The sequence below is a fragment of the Phycodurus eques genome, chromosome 4 (assembly GCF_024500275.1).
Source record: "Phycodurus eques isolate BA_2022a chromosome 4, UOR_Pequ_1.1, whole genome shotgun sequence".
Classification (NCBI taxonomy): Eukaryota; Metazoa; Chordata; class Actinopteri; order Syngnathiformes; family Syngnathidae; genus Phycodurus; species Phycodurus eques.
Window position 1 is genome coordinate 189,462 of NC_084528.1, and position 12,464 is coordinate 201,925.

The 12,464-nt window shown below is 42.0% G+C and overlaps 1 protein-coding gene across 1 annotated transcript in view; it reads right to left on the reverse strand.

Moving 5' to 3' along the window:
• grik2 (glutamate receptor, ionotropic, kainate 2) overlaps positions 1-12,464 on the reverse strand; it is a 278,259-nt gene that overhangs the window by 57,792 nt on the left and 208,003 nt on the right. Inside the window, exon 13 of the mRNA XM_061673582.1 lies at positions 5,628-5,845. Coding sequence (XP_061529566.1) covers positions 5,628-5,845 — 218 coding nt within the window. The remainder of the gene's footprint in view (positions 1-5,627; positions 5,846-12,464) is intronic.

Here is a 12,464-nt window from a genome sequence, read left to right on the forward strand (position 1 = left end):
CCTCCCCTTTTCTTTTCCTTTGTCCTTCAGCAGCCATGTGCGCGAGCCACCGCTGGGACGAGGACGGTGGTGCTTTCGATTAAGGAAGCCGGTCAAGTGGCTTCGATTGCTTTTCCTAGCTGCGATTGTTTGGCGGACCCTTAGCAAGCACCTACCGGCATCCCGTACCAGTCACGCACGCAGCTGAGTGCAAGAGCTGAGCCCGCCACAAGTTCATTCGGCAGGAAAGTTAGGAGCGCACCCTCGTGGGACAACAACACCATCCCCACCGAACAACTGATCTATGGTCGTGGGTACAGCACAACAAGCGTTGCCAGAATGTACAAGATTAGTGCCTATAATTTGGGGGGAAATCCTTGCATCACACAAGCTCCAACTTTGTACCTGCTCAACACTGTGCAACCTATTGACGCTCAATTTTAGTCCAGCAACGCATGGTCCTAGCTTCCCTTCGTTTACCCTTAGTGTTATTTTTTTTCGGTAGTTAGACCCCTCTGTGTTTTCCCCTATAAATCCCTCGTAGATTTCATTAAATATTCTACAATATAATATATATATAATAGACTTTACACCAATCTGATCGGCGTTATCAGTATTGGCCGATAATAAGCATTTTATGCTGATCGGCTTTCATATCATAATTCGTTGATGCTCCGCAAAAGACATTTACTCCACGTCGCTGTCCAAAAGGTAGTTTATTTTTATACTCTTGCTCAGAGTCAGCTGGGATGGGGTCCAGCACGCCCGCGACCCAAGTAAGGATAAGGGGTACGGAATATGAATGAATGAACAAATTTCAATTTCCCTACTCACACTTGCAGACAGGCGGCACGGTGAACGACTGGTTAGAGCGTCTGCCTCACAGGTCTGAGGACCTGGGTTCAATCCCCGGCCCCGCCTGTGTGGAGCTTGCATGTTCTCCCCGTGCCTGCGTGGGTTTTCTCCGGTCACTCCGGTTTCCTCCCACATCCCCAAAACATGCATGGTAGGTTAATTGACAACTCTAAATTGCCCGTAGGTGTGAATGTGAGAGCGAATGGTTGTTTGTTTGTATGTGCCATGCGATTGGCTGGCAACCAATTCAGGGTGCCCGATGATAGGCTCCAGCACGCCTGCGACATTAGTGAGGAGAAGCGGCTCAGAAAATGGAAGGATGGATGGACACTTGCAGACATCTTACACTTGGTTTTTTCCACTGGCCTCATATTGACACCCTCTCTCACTCTGACCTCACCATTTCAGACCACCTGGCCATAACTTTCCATATAAATATTCCCAGCCCTCAGCAAAACCATAGTCGGAACACATCCTTCCGAAACCTCAGATCTCTTTGTCTCAGCACCCTCTCCACCTACATATCGAACACCATCTCTACAGCCACCCTCCCTGAAGAACCAAACACTGATGAACTGGTCTCAAATTACAATATCATCCTCTTTATCTTTCTCAATCAACTCGCTCCAACTACTACAACAGCTGTCTCTTTCAGTTGCTCCGCTCTGAAAAAAACAATGCAGACAACGAACGCCTTTTCAAGAAAACCGGACACACAGTACTTAAGCAAGCCTTCACTGACCATACCAACCTGTACAGAGCCTCACTCATCTCAGCCTGCACTGTGTTCTGCTCGGATATCATTCACTGTGACTCCCACTCTCTCTTCTCCACCATCAACAAACAGCTCAACCCAATGGGCAATATCACTCAGTCATTTACGATGAACAAATGCAAGAACCCCCTGGACTAAAATTGATAACATCTGTATATCTGTACATCAACAGCTCTCCACACACAAAAATATCCAGCCCTGTTCTGCATTCAATCCCCACTGAAATCCCACAGTTCACCCTTGCCTCATTTTTGCCCATTACGTCCTCTGACCTAAACAAAATTTTTTTAAAGATCAAACTTACCACCTGCCCATCGGAACCTTTCCCATCTCCACTTGTCAAATCATGCGTCCCCTGCCTCACACCACTTATCCTGGATATCATCAACTCATCACTCTCCTTTGGTACTATCCACTCCACATTCAAAATTGCACACACCTGTACTTAAAAAACCTCGACTGGCTCCTGAAAACCTGGAAAATTTTCACCCCATCTCCATCTCCCATCCATCCATTTTCTACCGCTTATCCGGGGTAGGGTCGCGGGGGCAGTAGCTTTAGCAGGGACGCCCAGACTTCCCTCTCCCCAGCCACCGCAGTCGGGAAAGGGTGGCATGCCCTCTCCAGGTCGGGGATGAGATCCTGCCCCAAGTGGAGGAGTTCAAGTATCTTGGGGTCGATCTCCTTCTCCCATTAATGAAAAAAATTCTCAAAAAAATCTGTCGTTTGTGAACTCATCTTCACTTCTTTGTTAAATGAGACCTTTCAATCTGGATTCTGCACCCATCACAGAACCGCAGCACTAATTAAAGTCACTAATGACCTCCTGCTTGCCTCAGACTCTGGCTCCCTCTCCATTCTCCTCCTTGGCCTCAGTGCCGCCTTTGACACAATAGACCACTCCATCCTTCTTCACCGTCTCCAGTATAGCATCGACGTAACTGGTTGAGCTCTCTCCTGGTTCACATCCTACATCAACAAGAGATTTCAATACATCTCCATAAACAACTGCAGCTGTCGCCTGCCAGTAAACATTCATTCTTGAACCGTCCATTTTCTCGCCTCTGCGTTTGGGTCCAACTCATTACAGAAACCCTGACAGATGGTGTGGAAATGGTGTAGTGTCGAAGGCCACGCTCAGGTTGAGGAGGATGAGAATGGTGCTCCATCAGCAGGTCATTTATGATCTTTAAGAGGGCTGTCTCTGCACTGTGGCACAGACTGAAGCCGGACTGGAGCTGTTCATATACATAAGTCAGGTCCTTAAGAATTTATTTTATACAACCTAAAGAATAGTCCACCTGCATACGATATTTCACAGGCAAAAACATTGCAGTAAAAGATGCAGCTCATGTTTTATATTTATTCTTTTATTTATTATAAATTGCTTTTTTAATTTCTATTTGTCTGGCAGTTTATGCTTATATGCAATTTCCAAATGTGACTGGTATTTGGAAATTGTTTATAAGAAATGTTTCGTACCACATGGTAAGGTGCATACATTTCTACACAGTATTTAATTTTTAACTACTCTCGGATCAAATTTTTTTTTTAGAAGGAACACATTTCAACAAACTGACTTTATGGCCAAATGTCAGCCAATAAACGATACCAATAAAAACTAGCACAAAACACATAACCAAACATTTTATATATAAAAAAAGAAAATCTAAAACAGAGTAGAATATAACTTTATTGTCACTGTCAAAGGAACATTGAAAATCCATGAGGCATCTCACAATTTGCAGCGTTGAGGTGCAGCCTTTAAGCACGCAACTATCAAAAAGGCACACAGAAAATAGTTATTTATTATTATTCACATTTGGGATAATTTCAATATTATGATATGGTAGTAGTGTAAGTATTTACGTTCAGGTACTGCACAAATTTTTCATTTGAACATTTTTAAATATGCACTACAAAAAGAAAATGTATCAAACGTACATATACAATAAAAATAAGAATACAACATTAAGAACATAAACCACAAATTGAAATACAGAATCTACATTTTTACTGGAAAGATGTAAAAAAATAAAATTATAATCTGTTTTTGTCTCAATCTCATGTCGCTTTTGTTCATATTCCTCTAAAATGAACTCTGGAATTGGATTTTATGTCTGTTGTCTTTTTTGCACAAGCTGGGTTTGTAATTCCGGAGAGCTGTGTGCTGTTGTCGAAGACGGTTGTCTCTGTGGTGGTTGTCCCTGTGGAGGATAATGAGTCCAGTTATTACGTTGGCCTCATGTGCATTTCCATAAAGTAAAATGATTTCAGACGAGGATATTCACAGCTAACAGCTTCATGACGATGAAATACTGCATTACATGAGTGATTATAGTACAGCTAAACTATATTGAATGTAAACCTCAAAGTAATCAGAAGCAACATTACTAGCGGTGCTACATTAGCGATGTAACTTCTGAATGTTACTTAGCTGTCTCATAATTCTGTCGAATCGTTCATAAAATTTAATGCATTGTAATGAAGTCCATTTGCTGTGAATTTGTGACCTTAGTCTGACGGTAGAGTAGCGATGCGTCAGCTCGTTATAACAAGCTATTTACCAACAAGTAAAAACATAGCTAGTGTTTACATTGATAAAAACATGAATATCATGAGTATGAATATCAATAATTATGCTTACGTACATTCATGTACTTCCGTCTTTGTCCATTCTGTCTTGTTAGCAAGCTCTTCGCCAGTCAGTGGGGGTGGAGTCTCAAACCCCTCGCTTTCAAGTGAGGTCCTGGACCACACTTAGTTTCAAGGGGTAATTAGCCATTCGTCTTAGCCCTACACCTTAACCTTACAAAGAATTGGGACAACCCCTTTGTTCATGTGAACATGCAAAACCAAGAGCTAACGGGAAGAATTAGGAATCTTGGGTCACAATCCAGTTTTGCTGTCCAAATGATGAACCACGCAAAGTGTGGCAAAAATCTACACTGCGTGTACGTTAAAATGTGATGTTTAGTGTTGTAAATATTGTTTAAGAGCATTGTGTGTCATTAAAATAAGAGAAAATAACTTTTTCCAAAACTTTTAATACAGCATGTCACAGTAGCACAAACTATTTTCTGTCTTTGCAAAACTGAAGGCATTGTAGGAGTTGATATTGTTATGACTACAGTATGTACCATGCACCCGCCTATGACAAAAAACTATTGCAGTCATTGAAGTAGCAAATAATGTTATTTGTGGACACTGTACTAGTATGCATACTGTACGTGAATATGCAGTGATGAGGTTTTGGGAGGACTTTTGGACTTATAAATTATGTGATAGAATAGAAAACCTATTGAAAATCAGCCAGGCAATAAATCTGCGATGAAAGACTTGGTATATGGTAATTACTGTATAGATTGTTGTGTTAAATGTTTTTTTTTTTTTCCACACACTGTTTATTTTTAGCAGTAATTGTTTTCATGATTTTTCTTGAAGACTTTTACAGAAATTGTCCAAACCCAAATATCAATAATGTTGCAGAGAGAACCTGCTTTTAGTTTTTAATCTATTGTTGCCATTATGTCATCTTGTTTTTTTTCGCCAGTGTTGCAACTCTACATACCCTGATAAAGTACTTCTAAGTACCTACTCAATCTGTATACACTGCATGCTGCCGACTCAATGAACAATTACATCACTCATCACCTGCAGCGCTCAAGCAAGTGAAATGGTATCAAAATGTATTGCCTGTACAGTGACAAAGTTTTAATCACACCCATATTAACAATATTAATCATGCTTATCATTGGGCTATCACACTCTTGTCTAAATACTGTATCAAGACACAGTTTTTAAGCACATCATATAATAAACAAAAATACAACCCACTGAGGGAGAGTTTTGATGTGGGGGACTTCAACATTATATTTATGTTCAGTACATGCTTTTATTAAACCTCGACATTTTTTTCCCTCGAATGTAAGTAAGTGATATAATATAGCCTGACACAAGTTGAGAAAATTTGGGGTCTGGAATGTGCAGCTAAAGATGTAATATAGATGTAACTGACCTTGAAGAAAGTCATAGTCGCACCATCCTCTACCAATCCATATTCTATCTTGGTCTGCTTGGCCAGTTCATCAGCAGAGTCAACAGGGGACTCCATCCTTTCCACAGTGAGGAAGGCTGCAAGGTTTGCCGTGTAGGAGGAAATGATGATGAGAGTAAAAAACCACCAGATTCCTCCTACAATTCTGGTGGAGAGGGCTTTCGGCATGAGCTCAGATCCTAAGTGAGAGGAGCAAAGGGAGGTTGTGAGACCTGGTTGTGCAGTAGATCAGAGAGAGGGGCAGCATCCTGGAAAGGCGAGGCCCGGCTGGGCCTCTGCACCTTCTACCAGGCTCAAACTCCAACATAAATACCCTCAAACACAATATTTTGTTGCAGCGGGCAAAGTCTCATCGAAATTATCTTTTTGGTGAGACAGAGGTTGCTGAATGTTACCCAAAGTGTCTACTTAGGCAGTTAACCTAAATCTAGACTCTGACTAGGACTTCATAATATTTGTATGAAGCTTTTCTTCATAGTTTTCCACTTTAATTGATTGGCCACTAGACCATTTATAACCTCCGTTATGAAGAATACATGCAGTTTGTGGATCAGCACGCGTGTGTGAGTGGGGGTGAAGTTGTTTATTTGCAAGGAAAAGAGTCCGAGTTAAATGAAATCTGTTTTATCCATGCAGCTTTAGCTGTTGAAAGCTGGGATTTTGGACATTCGTTCACAGCTGACAAAGACCCACAAAGGTAGGGGGTTAAACTGTGGGCTCCACTCCCTCTGTGAGAAACTAATCTGCATTCAGGAAGAAAAAAACCCAACAACAACCGCAGTTGAAACCCACTGCTATAGATACAGCAGTGGCAAGGGGACCTTTTCTTCAATCCGATTGTAATTTAAAGTTAGGTTTAATGAACTAGACACACTTTTAGTTCAATCAGACTAAAATGTCAAGTGTAATTAGCCATAGCTTTATGGGCATCAAAAAACAGACGGGCACAGGACGTTGTATAACTATTTGTAGTCATCACAAAAATCTCAGTGGAGTGATTGCTGTGGAAATTATTTCAATTAATGTATCTACAGGTAGACAACTCGAGTAATTTGAACAGCGCTACACTAAAAGACCACGTGAGGACAAGAAGATTAAAGAACATTAGGAGGAAATAATTAAGGTCCATCTCTAAGGCATCTGCTAGAAAGCAAATCCACACTTTGGGCCTGATTTACTAAAGGTTTGTGTGTGTAAAAACTGGTAATTGGTCACTTAAACAAATGTGGAAGCTGATTTACTAACTAGGATCCTTTCTGTCAAACACGCTGCACAATTCCTTTTGCGCATTCTCGATGGAGTATATCGCTGGTGTCGGGCCAAATCCTCACATCTCCAAAAATATCAGTTTTAAGGAAAACAAAAAAACGGCATGTTTGTTGAGTACATTAACATTGCATCGTCAAGGAGAGTAGGCCATTTTCAACACTTTAGGTTGGTCAATTACTTCTAAAAAACACAAAAAGCAAAACAGACCCATGTGCGAACTGACCAATAGCATACTGTTGATTTGAGGAAAAAAATATGAAATTTAACAAATTTGGACATAGGCGGTTTCCGCCCGACAAATAGAATAATGTAGCATGTGCAATGTGATTTATCAAAGCTGAGACAAATTGCGACGGCTGATTTTGCATTTAAATATCGTGTCTTAAAGGCAGGTGCAAAAGCGTAGCACAGGCAAAATGAGAGGCGGCAGCGAGAACCTTTCCACTGGTGTCAACATGTTTGAAATGCCAGAAACAAAAGTTAACGCAGTATATCCTCGATTCAGCAATTAAATCTTGGAGCTTCTGAATGATCGCAGGACTGACTTGGAGCCAGTCACAAGAAGGAGTCATGCTATACTGTATCACCTATGACAAACAATATTTCAACTTTGCATTTCCTTGCATCTGGATCATTTTGGTTCACGGTGATGATTGGTGGCCTCTCCCACAGCAGTTTTTCAAGTTTCAAGCACAATGTTATGCAGGATGGCCAGATGCATCCAATTAGCAAGCCCTCATGACATAAATCAGACAAAACTTGGCTTTTATGCAGTTGGTGTCTTCCCCCGAATTATCAGCGCAATAGATTTATTTTCTATCCATCCATTTTCTGAGCCGCTTCTCCTCACGAGGGTCGCGGGCGTGCTGGAGCCTATCCTAGCTGTCATCGGGCAGGTGCATTTTGCGAATCAAAATTAGCATTTTTGCGCCTCAAAAAACAAATTGGAAAGAAAAACTGCAAATCAGTTTTGCCGCAGAGACGGTCGCGAAGATGTAAGCATGCAGTGGCGTCTGTGACACAACGCACTTATGTCACCGATGTGTGGACACGGAAGTGAAGCCATTTGGTTGAGGAGCGGGAAGACAGCGGGTGAGAGATGTGATGTGACGCCGAATTGAGAAAAGAAAAAAAGACAAAAATGTGGGAGCATTTCATCGTGAAATGCAAGGCGAGCAGCCATTAGTTGTAACACGAACCTTTCTCGGGTCGCGGGACCTGAGAAACAAAGGTGAAATTAACATAGCGCAAATCAGTGAGATTAACATTAGTCTACTTTACTAACATAACTGCGGTCTGCAGAGTACTCTGTTAATTGAGTACCGTCAAATGTGTGGCTTGTTTATTACGGTGACAAGTACAGTATAACCCAACTGAAGCAGTACATACACGGTGCTTTTTACTCCTTGTAGTCACTGTGGGACATATGCTTAATCTGATGATCTGTAAGTGGCAGAATTTTGAGTCACGTAGGTGAAAAACGTGGCAAATATGCCCAGAGAGAAATCAGAGTAAAATGGGTCATGTACCCAAACAGGGGAGGGTTTTGGTGAAGTCAGATGAAGGAAATATTTTTCTCTTGAGGTTTCTTCATTTTAGTTTGAACAAGTTGAGCATTTCCAAAACTTGTAGTAGGACAAAGAATATTTATTCTATTCCTAGTCAGCTGGTCCAAGCTCATAAATGAAGCATGAAGCTAAAATGCTCGCTGCTTAAGTGAAGATGGACAAAGGCTGCTAATGCTTTTAGTAAAATTAATGCCTTATCTTTTATGCACAATGTGAATTTAAGAAATACAAACTGTTGATTATATATAAAAAAGGAAACCACTTAGTCATGCGTTAAGTGAAAGTTCGTATTTTCTCTTTTGTATTCATAATTGCTCTTGAACCAAGCAAAAATATAGTTTATTCAAATATTCAATTGTTCGATAGAATTTTCAGTAGGATACTCAAGATACTCAAATATTCGTTAGCTGCTGCCCTGCATTCAACTCCCCCGATATATCGTCGTATTTATTATTGTTGAATAAAACCCTTGTTTTCAGTCCCTCTGTGATTGAGCTGCAAAAAAAATTGCTTCCCAAAATTAGGAAGTCTTCAAAGGAAGTAATGATTACCAAAACTGCTCCTCAAAGAAAAAGAAAATATTTTGAGCATTTTAGTAAATCAGGCCCTTTGTGTATTCACAGCCTATGCCAAAATGGTGAAAAACAACAATGAATTGAATAGAGTTGTGCTGTCCAGCTATATGATATTGGTTTCTTTAAAAAGTAACATTTTATTATTCAGAGTAGAATCTTACCCCGTCCAGTAAACTGGCAAAGAAGGAAAAAAATGCCATTCCATGAGATGTGAGTCAAACCCAAGTTGAACTTGGTTGGGGCTGACTGTCATGTACCCAAGGTAACGTCATGACCAAACAGCACTTCCCACAATTTTCTGGGGGCGGGGCAAGCCACCGGGCAGGGGAGCCTCTCTACATTGTGATGCAGGCATCATCTGGTCCTTGCATCTGCCTTCTGGGCAGAAGCCACATCTTCTCAACCAGCCAAATCATATTGGCTTTAAATACATACAGGATGTAGTGGACATACAAGTCTACAAACCCCTGTTCAAATGCCAGTTTTTTCATCGAAAAAAATGAGACCATGATAAATATTTGTTTTCTTTTAATTCCACCATAAATTTGACCTGTCCAGCTCAATGTTTTAAAAATGAAATTTTTTTTAGTGAGGTAAAAACAAAAAATGTAGATAATTTGAATACCCAAGTGTGCAAACCCTCACAACTGGGAATGTGACTGTGTTCAGAATTAACCGATCAATTTAATGGGAGTGAACACACACCTGCCACCATTTCAAATGCCTCTTATTAACCCCAAATAGAGTTAAGCAGGTTAAGTAGGCTTTTCCTGACATTTGTTTGCATTCTAGCAGAAGCCTGAAGGTTTTTTGCTCTTACTGACTGGTATTTGAAACTATTCATAATTCGCTCCACCTTGACTAGGGCCCCCGGTTCCAGTTGAAAAAAGCAGCCCCAAAGAATTTTGCTGCCACCACCATGCTTCACTGTGGGTATAATGTTCTATCAGTGATGAGCAGTGTTGTGTTTGCACCAAACATAACTTTTGGAATTATGACCAAAAAGTTCAACTTTGGTTTCATTGGACCATGCCATTTTATGGGGTCATTACAAGTGTTTTTTTTATTTATTTATTTAATTATTAATATAAGATAATATCTTCTTCTTCTTTTGTGGCTTGTCCCTTAGGGGTCGCCACAGCGCGTCATCAGTTTCCATGGTAAGCCTATCTCCTGCATCCTCCTCTCGAACACCAACTGCCCTCATGTCTTCCCTCACGACATCCATCAACCTTCTCTTGGGTCTTCCTCTCACCCCTCTTGCCTGGCAGCTCCATCCTCATCATCCTTCTTCCAATATACTCACTATTTCTCCTCTGGACGTGTCCAAACCATCGAAGTCTACTCTCCCTAACCTTTTCTCCAAAATATCGAACCTTGGCTGTCCCTCTGATGAGCTCATTTCTAATTTTATCCAACCTGGTCACTCCGAGAGCGAACCTCAACATCTTCATTTCCGCCACCTCCAGCTCTGCTTCCTGTTGTCTCTTCAGTGCCACTGTCTCTAATCCGTACATCATGGCTGGCCTCACCACTGTTTTATAAACTTTGCCCTTCATCCTAGCAGAGACTCTTCTGTCACATAACACACCTGACACCTTCCTCCACCCGTTCCATCCTGCTTGGACCCGTTTCCATACCTCCTCAGGAATGTCATCAGGACCAACTGCCTTTCCATTTTTTGTCCTCTTTAATGCCTTTCGAACTTCCCCCTTGCTAATCATTGCCACTTCCTGGTCTACCACATTTGCCTCTTCTACTCTCCCTTCTCTCTCATTTTCCTCATTCATCAACTCCTCAAAGTATTCTTTCCATCGAGCTAGCACACTGCTGGAACCAGTCAACATATTTCCATCTCTATCCTTAATCACCCTAACCTGCTGCACATCCTTCCCATCTCTATCCCTCTGTCTGGCCAGCCTGTATAGATCCTTTTCTCCTTCTTTAGTGTCCAACCTGCCATACATGTTATCATATGCCTCTTGTTTGGCCTTTGCCCCCTCTACCTTTGGCCTGTGTCACATCTCAATGTATTCCTTTCGCCTCTCCTCGGTCCTCTCAGTGTCCCACTTCTTCTAAGCTAACCTTTTTCCTTGTATGATTTCCAGTACTGTGCGGTTCCACCACCAAGTCTCCTTCTCTCCTTTCCTGCCAGAAGATACACCAAGTACTCTTCTGCCTGCCACTCGGATCACCTTGGCTGCAGTGGCCCAGTCTTCTCGAAGCTCCTCCTGTCCACCGAGAGCCTGTCTCACCTCTTCCCGAAAAGCTGCACAACACTCGTCCTGTCTCAGCTTCCACCACATGGTTCTCTGCTCTGCCTTTGTCTTCCTAATCTTCCTCCCCACCACCAGAGTCATCTTACACACCACCATCCTTTGCTGTCTAGCCACAGTCTCCCCTTCCACTACCTTACAGTCGGTAACCTCCTTCAGATTACATCGTCTGCACAAGATGTAATCCACCTGCGTACTTCTACCTCTGCTCTTGTAGGTCACCCTATGTTCGTGCCTCTTCTGGAAAAAAGTGTTCACTACAGCCATTTGCATCCTTGTTGCGAAGTCTCCCACCATCTGTCCCTCCAACTTCCTTTCCTGGATGCCGTACTTACCCATCACTTCTTCATCACCCCTATTTCGTTCACCAACGTGTCCATTACAATCTGCACCAATTACAACTCTCTCTCTGTCTGGGATCTCTCAGAACTACTTCATCTAGCTCCTTCCAGAATTTCTCTTTCACCTCGAGGTCACATCCTACCTGTGGGGCATAGCCACTAATCACATTATACATAACACCCTCAATTCCAAGTTTCAGCCTCATCACTCGATCTGATACTCTTTTCACCTCCAAGACATTCTTAGCCAACTCTTCTTTTAAAATAACCCCGACTCCATTTCTCTTCCCATCTACACCATGGTAAAATAATTTAAACCCTGCCCCTAAACTGCCTTTCCACCTGGTCTCCTGGACACACAATATATCAACCTTTCTCCTAATCATCATGTCAACCAACTCCCGAGATCTTCCTGTCATAGTCCCAACATTCAAAGTCCCCACATTCAGTTCAAGGCTCTGTGCTTTCCTCTTCTCTTTCTGCCAAAGAACCCGCTTTCCACCTCTTCTTCTTCGAATTCGACCCACAATAGCTGAATTTCCAATGGCGGCCTGCAGGTTGACGTCGCCGGTGGCGGACGTTGTTAACCCGAGCCACTACCGATCCGGTATGGAATTCTTTGGATGAACGCTCATATTTGTTTGGCAAAGTTTTTAGCCAGATGCCCTTCCTGACGCAACCCTCTGCATTTATCCGGGCTTGGGACCGGCCTACAGTTTGCAATGGCTTGTGCCTCCCATAGGGCTGCATTATTAATTAATATAAGATA